The sequence below is a fragment of the Haliotis rubra genome, unplaced genomic scaffold (genome assembly GCF_003918875.1).
Source record: "Haliotis rubra isolate DU_JTF1 unplaced genomic scaffold, ASM391887v1 Scf704, whole genome shotgun sequence".
NCBI lineage: Eukaryota > Metazoa > Mollusca > Gastropoda > Lepetellida > Haliotidae > Haliotis > Haliotis rubra.
Genome location: NW_025767418.1, coordinates 387,920 through 401,179, shown reverse-complemented (window position 1 = coordinate 401,179; position 13,260 = coordinate 387,920). Strand labels below are relative to the sequence as shown.

Below are 13,260 nucleotides of genomic sequence, written 5' to 3'. Positions count from 1 at the left end.
AAAATAAAGGAATGCTTGCATATTCCTGTGATCCTTTAGTTATTTCTCGCAGTATATATCTGGAAACTGAATCTAATCGGCAAAGTCCACAATGGAAGAAACATATGCACCCATGAATTAGTATAATACAGGCCACCATATCAATGGATAGATTACCTGCATCTTAATTAACTGTGTTTGTTGGTACCTCTGATATTGCTGCAAGGGGTGACATAGGTGGACCACCAGTGTAACCAACCAGAGACTAGAAATATACAGATTCCTGGAACGCCTGAAGAGTATGCCCCATCATAGACTACCAAGTTGTATCCATGATTGGTCTCTCCATAGAAGTGATTCTGGAAAAAAATGTTTTTAAGCAATCTAGAAAAACTCAATGTTTATGAGCAAATTAACAAATCTACAGTAAACATAACACAACTTCGACGAAAGATTCATATCATGGATACAGTTGAATACAGTTGGTTTTGTGATCTCTGGAATGACCATGTCAACCCAAACGGAAATAAACTTCGCACATACCGCCTAACCCAGAAAGATTTGAAGCCTGAAGCTAATTTTTTGTGTAGACCCATTCCCCGATATTCAAGAAAGATATTCGCACTTCTTCGTTGTGGCAGCCTGCAATTAAACATAGAAAACCTCTGGTACAGTCGACCCGCAGTACCTCTCGACGCTAGGGCGTGTCACATCTGCCCGGATAAGATAGAAAGTGAAATCCATTTCCTTGTAGAATGTGATATGTACAACGACCTTCGATACGACTTGTTCTCAACTATGCAACAATCTGATGTATTTCCACCCTTCAACAACTCATCTTCAGTTACTAAATTTACGCATCTATGTATTAAACACACCAGACATAGTCCATCACCGTGATACAGTAACAAGCATGTTTAAACGGCGTCAATCATTATCTAAAGGGTTATACACAGCTTGCATCTTCAGTTAAAATGTTAATATTTTACATTCATTAATGCTGGATGAATGTATCACATGGTGTACGAATGTTATGTATTGTATAAGCTGTACGTATGCAACCGTGTATTGTATGACTGTATTGTATTTCATTGTATTGTTTGAATTGTGTTAAATGGTCTTGTATGCAGGGTATCTGTGTCTGTATGTGTGCGTATGTATGTATGTATGTATGTATGTATGTATGTATGTATGTATGTATGTATGTATGTATGTATGTATGTATGTATGTATGTATGTATGTATGTATGTATGTATGAATGCATGCATGCATGCATGCATGTATGTATGTATATGTGTGTATGTATGTATATGTGTGTATATATACATACAAAGTCCACAATGAAAGAAACAAATACTGCCATGAATTATTAAAATACACGCCACCGTATCAATGGATAAATGACCTACAGGTAAATTAATTGTGTTTGTTTGTTGTTTAACCCCGCACTCAGCAATATTCCAAATATTTGGCGGTGGTATGCAGATAATCGAGTCGTGACCAGACCATCGAGTGATCAGCATGAGCATCAATCTATGCAATTGGGATACGACCACCCAATCCGGTTAGTCGCCCCTTACGACAAGCATGGGTTGCTGAAGACCGATTCAAACCCAGATCTACAACTAAACTGCCCAAACACATGCTCTCGCTTCCTCTCCAGACACAGCTGTAGTCTAGCAAACACTTTATTTGTTCTGATTTAAGCATAGTTTAGATGAAAAAAACTCCTAAGATGAATAATGCGAAAATATGTTTTATTCTGAAACAATGTACTGTGTAACAATCCAACATATCATAGAAGTTGCAAGTTGTCCTTGACCTAACTGCCATGGAGACAGGGATATGTAATATAGACTCTTGATTCCTTATAGACACATTGTCCATACAGCTGTGATTCCAGAACAAATCAGAAAATCCAAGTGTTTAAGGAATAAAAGCGGTTTTATTGTGAGACATCTAGGCATAAGAATAGTTGATAAAAATGAAACACATGTAACCAAAACTATTGTTAACAGTTCCCCACAGATATTGTTCTAATCTGCATAAACGGAAACAAATAAAACTATTATGCTATACGATACATTGTTGATGCATTTGTACGTGTAACAGCGATTATATCGATGGTGAATAGCAAATAGCTTATACAACAAAGATGTGAAACAGATGCTGAAGTCATGGGTCACATTGCAAAAGTAAAAGGTATTGACATACAAAGGTGGTGGATGGATATTAATAATCAATATGTACATAAAAGCCTCTAAACATGACAGAGATTATAAACAATAAATGTAAACATATATTATAACTAGTGAATGTTGAACAGGATATTTGTAGCGAGTTGAATACAAAGTGATATATACAAACTGAAAATTGCCTTTTTAAATTGTCACTGATGTTTATGTGAAACAATTGTTAGTTAAACAGGACTGTCTCTTAAGTTCTTAAAAGATGGGTGAAAACGAAGACAATTCCATAAAAACCTGTTTATTGTTTGTAATAATAATTATGGATCTGTCTTCACCTTCTTGGCAGAGTCTTCAAAATAGACACATAAAAACAGCCACGAAACAATGAGTATTATGCAAAAAACGCTTCTTTGTCTCTGAAGAAAATGTCTGTTCATTATTCACGTTTTATCTTCAATGTTTCATAATCATTGTTGGTATGTTATTGGTATATTGTTTACACTATACTTGATCACATATCTAAGCAATGATGGATATCTGTCTGAGAAAAATAATATGATTCCTTTTTTTTTTCACTGGACATTCTATTGGTGCTGAAATACAAGGTGTTTTAGGGTAATAAAGCTTCTCTGAAGGAACAGGAAAGTGTTGGTCCCTATTTGGTTTGAACATTGTGTTTGATATCCGATGTTTACAAGGCCACAAGTGGGAAACAACAACACCAACAACCTATACATTAGGACAAGATAATGCATTAATTATATAACAAGTAAGCAAGATTTACAATATAACAAATGTAAAAGACAAAACGCAAATACGAGTTAACAAAGACTTCTCAAAACCAAGATAGATATTTTGGTGGGTCCAGCACATGTGCATCAAATCCGTGTCTGAAGGACTAACTTTCATTCTTAATAGAATTAAGGAAGGGTGGCTCCATATATTTACAAAGACAGTGACAATCCGAATTCAGATCCTGCTATCAACATTAAAAATATACTAACGAAACGACGCTGAAAAGAGAGAAATTATACAAATGTCATTCAATTACCCAAATCGTGAGCACCTTATTTTGATTAACTTGATTTAACATTATTCGTGTATTAAATGTAATGCTACGACTATAAGGTTTATTTTATCTTATTTAAGTAAGAATGTGTGTAAACTATGTTCCTTCCTTCCATGGCGGTGGAGTAGCAAAGTGGTTAAAGCGTTTGCTCGTTACATCGAAGATACGAGTTCGATTCCCGACTTGACTGCAATGTCCCACGCCGTGATATTGCTTGAATATTGCTAAAAGCGGCGTGAAATCATACTCACTCACTCAGCCTTTCCCCGTTGTGGTCTCGCTTTTGCCAGCACCCCACAAAGGATAATGACAGGACAGACAGACAGACAGACAGCAGATCAGTTTCACTGTTTTTGCTTGCAGCCAAAGACCGTAGTGGCGTGGAGGCTTTTCTGAATTAAAAATTGCTTTTGTTTCGTTTATCACTGCGGTCTTTATTTTGTAGTCATATTACGAAACAATTTTGCCGGAAGTCTAAACAAACACGAAGTTGAACAGACTTGAGTAGCCTCCCTTTGAAAACGATTATTCATAATACTTACCTCGCAACTACCCCCAAATTGCAATGTTTGTTCAAAGCAATGAATATTTATCGTCCCAAAGCATTCTACAGAGCTAAACTTCATCTAAAACCTAAGAGTATTTGCATTTTTACGCCGCCTTTAGCCACATTCAAGCTATGTCACGACATGGGACCCTAAAAATTGGCGCATTACATAAACACGTCTTGTGGGTTTTCATACACGGGCTCACATGCATCATTGTCGTAACACGTATTCTTGTTGACGTTCCGAACTACGTCTCTCCCGTCAGCATGTAGACTGGTATAGTTGTCCATTTCAGCTGGACTGTTGGCATCACATGACCCCTGCTGGTCTGGTGGCCCCCTGCACTTCCTGTTCCTAATGCAATAAACACCAGTCCTGAAAAGTGAATATTGACATTATCTAAAACAGCACATTTGGTTTGTAGACTTTGAGTCCTTGTCTCGATTGAAATCAGTTGTGAGGTTTGTGGTACGAGGGTCGGTCAAAACGTAGTCGGCCTAACTATATTCTCGATGTCCAATGTTTTTGGAAAGCTTCCATTTTAGTTTGTAGGAATCATTAGCGAGGCCATATAAAAAAAATTCACATATGTGAGTAATGTGGTTAACGAGATATTAGTCATCACAACACATTGGGGTATAATATTTCTAGAAACAATGCAGCTTTCGATTGCTTGATTCATATTTAGTCGGGGGCTGTTTCTTTTAAAGACGCCCCAATTCTAATCTTTCAAAAACATTGTGTCTAGATATTCAAGCTGGCCCTGTTTACAATATACTGAGAGTTGACACTTGTGTGACCATTCAGTATTTACTTTGAACCTTTAGCATCATGTGTGAAAAAGTGAAAACATTAGAATAAGTTATGTCCTTGTCGTCGTCTGAAAGGGGGTAGGTAGTATCTCCAAAACAAGCTGTTTCAGTAAACACAAGCGATTGTACTTTCAAATTGCTTTTTTATACACTTTAATATCTAAGTTCGATTCTAGCGGACGTCTGCCTATCTCAAACAGACAAAATGTTTCTTGCATATTTTGTTACCTGAAGTTTGTGGTGCATTTATTGCAGATTTTGCGCTTTTGGGGGGTACCAAACAAAATGGGGATCGTAAGGCTGGAATGTAGCAAAACCAATTTGCTTGAGGTTGACAGATAATATGTAGAAAAATAAAACATAAAAACAGCTGCATTTGTATCATTTACAAGGTCAGGCCGATCACTTTTTGACTGTCCCTCGTAACTACAGCGTCTTCCGCAGGTGACATTATGATTTAGTCGGAATTGTACAATGGACATAAACGTTTCACTTACTCCCTCACTCACTCACTCGGAGAGGAACACATGGCAGTATCATACCTACCAGACAAGCGACGTGAGGACAATGGATGCGACAGAGGCGATGATGGTGTGAATGAAGTGAAGTTGGGTTGAGTCTGAAAATGTTAACAATATAAACATCACATTAAATAATATGCCATTACAGACTGAAGTATACAGTGTTCGTCCAACATTTAAATGCCTTTCAGGAACTTCAGATGATCTATGTTGACTCCGTTCTGGAATGGTAGTACGGAACATATATGGTATATACAAACAGTGTGTCCTACACGACAGTCGTGCCATCTGAGTGAGTGAGTGAGTATGATTTTATGCCGCTTTGAGCAATATTCAAGCAATGAAACGGCAAGGGAAATGTGAAATGGGCTTCACGAATTGTATCCATGTGGGGAACTGAACCCTGATCTTCAGCGTGACAAGTGGACGCTTTAACCATTAGGCTACCCCACCAACCCTTATACCATCTGACACAACCATGATAAGAGTGACGGTGTTCATTGTTATTATATTAAACTGTTTCACAGTTGACCTACCTTTCACTACAAACAGGTCACAAGGTCATTCAAACTTCTATAAATATAAAGCCATAATGAAAGAATACAATTCTATTCATAGCCCTCGAGGCGTAGAAGACCTTCCACATGAGCAATATGAAAGAAGAATATTCTGACTGTCCCTTACCCTTGTGTGGCTTAGGACGCAGTCGGAGTTCATTCTATTCCAATGACAACCATTCGTGTACTACGTACACATCTAGGAGTGAGTGCGTTTAGTTTTACGCCGCAGTCAGCATATTGCGGAGATCTGTAAATAATCGAGTCTGAACCAGACAATCCAGTGATCAAGTATGAGCATCGATCTGAGCAATTGGGAACAGATGACATGTGTCAACCAAGCCAGTGCGCCTGACAACCCGATCCCGTTAGACGCCTCTTACGACAAGAATGGGTTACTGTAGGATCGTTCTAACCCGGAGCTTCACGGGCACACATCTAGGATGCTCTTTATGGCATTAACAGTATGATCAGGTGTCTGAGTCATACTCAGTAATCAACAGAAAAAGAAGCATCCTACCATCAGTGAAGCAAGATCCAGAATAGCCTTGTCCACAATGGCAGATGCTGCTTGAGAAGCTTCCGTTGTTTAAACAAATTTCACTGCAGTTCTCGGATTGAACTAAGTCATCCTCCGACAACCGGCAGTCAAACAGACAGTCCTTATTGGATTGGCCTTCACAGCAACAAGGTGACCGTGACCTTGACCTTTGTCCCCCTCCTCATGTCTGGGTACAACTGCTCCAAGGTTGCCAAGCGTTCCAGGAACAAAGTTGGCAAGTCTGACTCTGGTCTACGTGAAGATATTATATTCTTGGAATTGATATGTTTCATTTGTTACTGGTTTACAACAACGTCATACAGCTGTAATACTGCTGGAACAAATATATGCTCATAACATAGTCACAATGTTATAGTCGAGATTTCTTATGGATGTGGAAAGGGTTTTGTCGTTTCACTTTATTAAATGCACTGATTCCGTTTGTCAATTTTCCCATACTATTGTTAATGTCATTATTGCGTGTTGTCCAGACAAACAAGTGAGCGATCCCGATCCTATTAGTCTACTCTTACGACAAGCATTGGACCTCGCATATTAGAGACGGCAGGGATAAACTGTAAGCAAATTGTACATATTGACGCGAAATGGTGAATTTTAGCAGGAACGTGGTTGACTGTGGTAACATTTTGAGTACTGCCATACCATGTCTCTCGCACTGTCTACTACATATTTCTTCATAGTGTGGCCTCTTGGAAGGTTTCAACCAAATGTTCATTTAGATCGTGACGGTGTATATATGCATATGACAGTTCTCACTTACAACACACTGACAGCATGGCCTTAACGTTCAATGCCTGGTGGTCTTTGTATTAGCTTGTTTGAGAGACCTTCAGAAGTTGGAGCAGGAAGATAGGATAACAATATATGAATAAACAACCTCTTTGTATTATTGCTAACATTAAGGTCTCAATAAATAAATAATTCGACTTGTATATGACAAACGCTTAGGATTTTAAGTGACACATACAGTATAACTGTTTCAGTCTATGACCCCACTCCTTACCATTCCCGGTGCAGTGTTTAGTGCAGACTCTCTCTTCAGTGCTCTTGTCCCGGAAGTTGCAATCAGCTGTACACTCAGTACTGCTCAACACGCTTTGACAACAGCGCCATCTTTGCCTGGTTCGTGTTGCATATCCACAATTTGTGCTGCAGTTTCCCCATGAGAACCAGTTCATCCACGTGCAGTGTCGGGCACAGTCACCAGACGCAGCCGTCTCGTCTGTGAAACATGTCATGAAATATTCCGGTACAGGACGTTTGCAGCCCAGCCTATACTATTTAGCATTGTCATTGATCAAACAATTTCATTTCTTTCAAACTTCTTCTATTCAAACGACCTGTTTGTTTCAATCTATGTCCAAAGTGCACCGAAATTCTATGTCTATTCTTTGTCTGTTTAATGTATTCAGCAAACATTCGGTGTATCCCATCTTATCATAACTCCCCTTCCGGGCTGAACCGTTAAGTCTCAATGCTATCGGATCTTACGTTTGTACATTTGCATTGTGAGTGGGTTGACCAACAAGGCGTAATGTCCTTATGTATTAGGCCTTACTGACAAAATCAGTCAGAGAGACGAATCGGAGATACGGTCTCCAGTCTTGGATTTTGGCCCAGATCATCGACAGAAGCTGACGGATTGAGCTGCTAGTCGTGGCGTCGGCCTAGGCGTCGATGAACAATCACCGTCCAACATCTGCAAGTGACAGAGCGGATCTCCACCCCATGTATATTGGCCACTCGGCTCCGGTGTGCGTTCTGTCACGTTGTTACCATCAACTTGTACCATTTCGACCATTATTCCCCAACCACTATAAACATGGCTGCCGCTGTCTTCCGTCTGTTGTCTACCATCCTAAACTGTATCCAATCTTATGGTCTGTCATGAATGACGGGAAGATGCGCCTTCTTTTTCCAACAAGCCCGATTCAAGAATAGTTCGAAATATGACAAAAACACACTCAGAAATGTACTGACAAACATTCTAAAAGTAATTATTGAGAATTATGAACAAGCAGTTACTATGTTTACTACAATGACCTTTACTCACAGCACATAACAACTCAAACAAGCCTACGATGCCCTATAATCTCACGACCAAAGAGACCAGGCATGACGTAACAGGGCTAGGTAACATAAGAAACAAACTTCATTGGTAAATCGAAAAGCTGATTATTAACCTATAACTCTCACCTCGTTCACAACAAATTCCATGTCTGAGAGGAGGACAGTGACAGTAGCCATCAATGTAGCTTCCACCATTGGGGCAGTGTGTCGCACATGGCTGTGTCTCCACAGACGTGTTGGGTCGGCGACATTTACCGATACAGTCTGGAACATGAACTCCACAGCACATCTTCCGTGTTCTGGTTTTCAGCCCAGCACATGTTCTGGTACAGGAGCTCCACACACCCCAACACTCCAACTCACAGGCCTGAAGCCCGGGTTCACACACACAGTCCACTAAAAGAGGCAGCACCACGGCGATGCTCACCTTCAGGAGGGTCATGTCGTTATTGTGACCTAACCTCGTTATCGGACAATGAAAACACTTTCCCTCAAATGAGGAAAACATTTTATCTTTCGCTTTATCTAGTCTTATTTGATCTCACTGAATATCCATGGCTTTCTTCCTAGGGATGCTGACTAATTCGTATCAGATTTGTGTTTATAGTGTTCTGTGGATACTATTTATGACACAGATATGTTGCCTTTTATCCTCAACTGAAAATATGCAAAGTCAGTGAAACAGATTACCAAGTTTTGACTATCATGAGAAGTCGATTCCATTTGCTGTGAAGGACCAAAAGAGTCATACAAATCACACGAACGGACCACTGAATGATGACACCGGGTGTTAGCAGAAGGGTAAGCATTACGTGCCTTAAAACACATGCATTTATGAAACTTGATGTGAACAAAATCCAATAAATTTTTAAAAACAAATGTTGCTGAAGTAACAAACAATATTCAGGACTGCTTCAAATGCTCTCTGTAAAAGGCTAGTTCGTTCGGAGTGTAGCATGTGCATAGTTTAGATCATGTCACGACAAGCAACAATGATAGAAAATGGGTTAAGGGAATGCTCGGATCGTGACGTCGCACGTCAGTGTAGCGTCCACATGAATACAACGTAGAACGTGACGGCAACAGAATATCACGGCAGAGAACGTCAGACCACAAACTCGAGATAAGTGTACGGATGTGTGGCAGTGTTGTTCACTGGGAAACAATGCCAATGTTCCACGTGTATAACATTGTAGCTAGGGCGGGGGTTACAGTGGTCTGCTATATTTGGACTTAATGTTTAGACGGTGTTCTGGAAAGTACTACTGGTTACTACAAATCTGTGGGCCTTTCCATTATGTTCTGACCCGCTAGGGGAGCTAAATCTTGCTTATCGTCTCACATTACATCCCATGTTACAAGACGACCAGCAATTGTGTGGAAATCATTCTTTCCTTAGATACACTTGACTCTTGTTGCAGTGAGATGAATGTTACCATCTTAGGATTCGCTTTTGAGGTGATGCAAAGAAGTTAAAGATTCTTTCCTTCAAAATACGCCCGAGATTCCATGAATGATTCCTAAAATCTTTTGTTCTAAAATCTTACATTCTGTATTCCATCCGTGAAATGTATTTTTCCCTCATATAATCTAATGCCTGGCAGTGAAAAACATTTTATTCACGCCGATTGGTTGCTTTTTGTTTAGGATTGTGTATGCTATCAAATTTGTCTTTTTGTACCTTTTTAACCTCGTTGTTGTTATCGTGTATGTCACTTGTGCTCTGATCAAGAGATGTTTAAATTACTCTTTCTGCTTTTCGTTATCGTTTATGGGGCAGTGACGTTAGCCTAGTGGTTAAAGCGTTCATTGTGGGAAGCCCTTTTCTGGTGTCCCCAGCCGATTGTTGGTATATTGCTAAAAGCGACGTAAAATCATTCTCACCAACTCTTTTTCGTTTACTAAAGGTATTTCCTAACTTTATCACTCACGTCTGTCCTAGTTAATTGTTGATCATTGTTGCTATCTTGCATGTTGTGTAAGTTGATTATCGAATGGGGAAAAATTTTGAACACCTAGAGCACGTAGATGTGTCGGGAGGATTCGGTACTCTACACTATATTTTTAAATCGTAGAACATGTTTCTCAATGTTTGGTCAAATTACAGCATATGCTTGACACTTTTAATTATGTATATATCACGAACATGATAGACCTTCAAATGCATACGTATAGGGCATTTCCTTTGAAGCCTTTTTAAATACAAATCACATTTGTAATAGGATGGTCTATGCAAGACATGAAACCGTTGACGTTTAAATCAGTTTGATTTTGTGCTATATCCATTAAATCATTTATCGCACGTGTATACATCTACTGTTGTAAATGTGACCTCGTTACTTTGGGAGGATGTTATCATGAGTACCTTCTACTGAGTTAGGATCTGGCATATGTCAAGAACATGTAAAAATGAAGTTAAGAAACGGAGTTATTTTCGTTTTCGTTTGAATTGGAAATACATGTAATCGTTTTGATTTGGGAACCCTTACCTCAGTTTGTCCCATACAAATGTGATACACTCGTATAACAGTTGTCTGACGACTTAGCCACAGAAGTAATCAAAACATTTATTCTACCTTTGTATAATTTTCATCTACATAAAAAAACACATCAGTTTGGGCCAAGGGATTAATTCAAAGTGCTTAAATGTTTAAAATAGTCCCCAGTGCCTGTTATCAGCCTGTGTGTTCTATCCTACCCTTTGCCTCGGGTGTTTGTAACAGCTGGCGAACTCATAAACATACTTGCTTCTGGCCGTTCTGTAGCCTGGACATGTGTCAGTAACTTCACAGCGATGAGGAAAATACCCATATCTATCGAAACAAGGAAGTACTGTATACAAGGAAAGTCTGTCGTTAACCTGTTTGAACAAAGATATAACTACAGGGACTCTATCTGAAAGTCCGGGTTAGAATGAACCTTCAGTAACCCATGCTTGTCGTAAGAGGCGACTAACGTGATCAGGTGGTAAGGCTCGCTGGCTTGTTGACACATGTCATTGGTTCCCAATTGCGTAGATTGATGCTCATGCTGTTGATCACTGGATTGTGTGGTCCAGACTCGACTATTTCTAGACCGCGCCATAAAGCTTGAATATTTCTCAGTGCGGCGTAAAACTAAAACTCACTCACTCACTATATCAAGCACTGTGGCTCAGAAAGTCCTATTACATTTGAATTAGTCTTCAGCCAACCATGCTTGTCGTAACAGGTGACTAACGGAAATCGGGTGGTCAGGCTCGTTGACTTGGTACATGTCAAGTCGCTTTTATTCCAGCACTGAAGAAGCCACAGGACTATAGTATAAAGTCAGATGACAATAATGGCATACAGTCACACTGTGTACAGACGGTGTTTTTTGTATGCAATCGCAGGGTGAATATACATACCCAGTTGGCAAATATCAACTGTATTATTAGTGTTCATTAACAGAACAGAAGATTTATGTACAGTGTTGCAAATACCGCTATCTTGCCTTTTACGCAAACAGTTTTGGCTGATAATCGACAGTTGGGTTTTATTTTAGCATTTCCTGATACATGTCAGCCACAACATCAAGCTGGTGTGGAATAGAAACTATATAGAATGTATATTACATGTAAATATCTGATTTCACTTTTGACTTTCTCACGTGACACCTGTCTTCAAACTGAATCTAATCTTTCACAATGAGAGTAACAAATACACCCATGAACAGATAAAATACCGGCCACCCTATCCATGGATAAATGACCTACAGGTAAAATAACTGTGTTATAACTGTTTGTTATTTAACCCCGCACTCGCCAATATTACAGCTATTTGGCGTCGGTCTGCAAATAATCGAGTCGTGACCCGACCATCGAGTGATCAACAACATGAGCATCAATCTATGCAATTGGGATACGACCACCCAATCCGGTTAGTCGACTCTTACGACAAGCATGGGTTGCTGATTATCGATTCAAACCCGGATCTAAACGTCGTCCAAACACACGCTCTCACTTCCTCTCCAGATACAGCTGTAGTCTAGCAAACAGCGTATTTGTTCTCAGTTAAGCGTAGCTGGGATGAAAACAAACTGATATGAATAGTGCGAAAATATGTTTTGTTCTGAAAAAATATCACCGTCTGTACTGTCAAACAAGCCAACATATCACATCTATATAAGTTGCCTACATGACCTAACTGCTACGAAGAAAAGTATATGTAATGTAGACAATTGATTCCTTATAGACACATTGTCCATACAGCCGTGATTCCAGAACAAATCAGAAAACCCACGTGTTTAAGGAATACAAGTAGTTTAATTATCAGAAATGAAAATAGTTGATACAAAAATGAAACACAATTAACCAAAACTATTGTAAACAGTGCCCAACAGATATTGTTCTAATCTGCATAAACGGAAACTACTAAAACTGTGATGTTATACGATACATTGCATTGGCAAGTGTAACAGAGATAAATATCGATGGTGAATGGCAAACAGCCTATAAATCAACGCGGTGAAACATGCTGAAGGCATGGGTCACATTGTAAAAGTAAAAGGTATTGACACATAAAGGTGGTGGGTGGATAATAACAACTAACATGTAAATAAAAAACCTCTAAAGATGACAGAGATTATAAACAATATATGTGGTGAATGTGGTGAATGTTGAACAGGATATTTGTAGCGAGTTGAGTACAAAGTCAAATAGACAAACTGAAAATTGGCTTTCGGAATTGTCACTGATGTTTTTGTTACAATTGTTAGTTAAAAGATCAGTGAAAGCGAAGACAATTGTTTTGATAACAACCTGTTCATTATTTACAAAGGCATTTTATGGATCTGTTTGCCCGTTCTTGGCAGAATCCTCAAAATAGACACACAAAAACAGCCTCGAAACTTTGTAAGAAACAATGAAGGACATATTATGCACAAACGCTTCTTGACTTCCGGCTTGTCGCTGAAGAAAATGTCTATTCATT

General features: G+C 39.2%; 1 protein-coding gene across 1 annotated transcript in view; it reads right to left on the bottom strand.

Moving 5' to 3' along the window:
• LOC124258965 (A disintegrin and metalloproteinase with thrombospondin motifs adt-2-like) overlaps window positions 1-8,750 on the bottom strand; it is a 44,998-nt gene extending 36,248 nt beyond the window's left edge. Inside the window, exon 1 of the mRNA XM_046693033.1 lies at window positions 8,435-8,750. Coding sequence (XP_046548989.1) covers window positions 8,435-8,750 — 316 coding nt within the window. The remainder of the gene's footprint in view (window positions 1-8,434) is intronic.
• Between the last annotated feature and the right edge of the window lie 4,510 nt (window positions 8,751-13,260).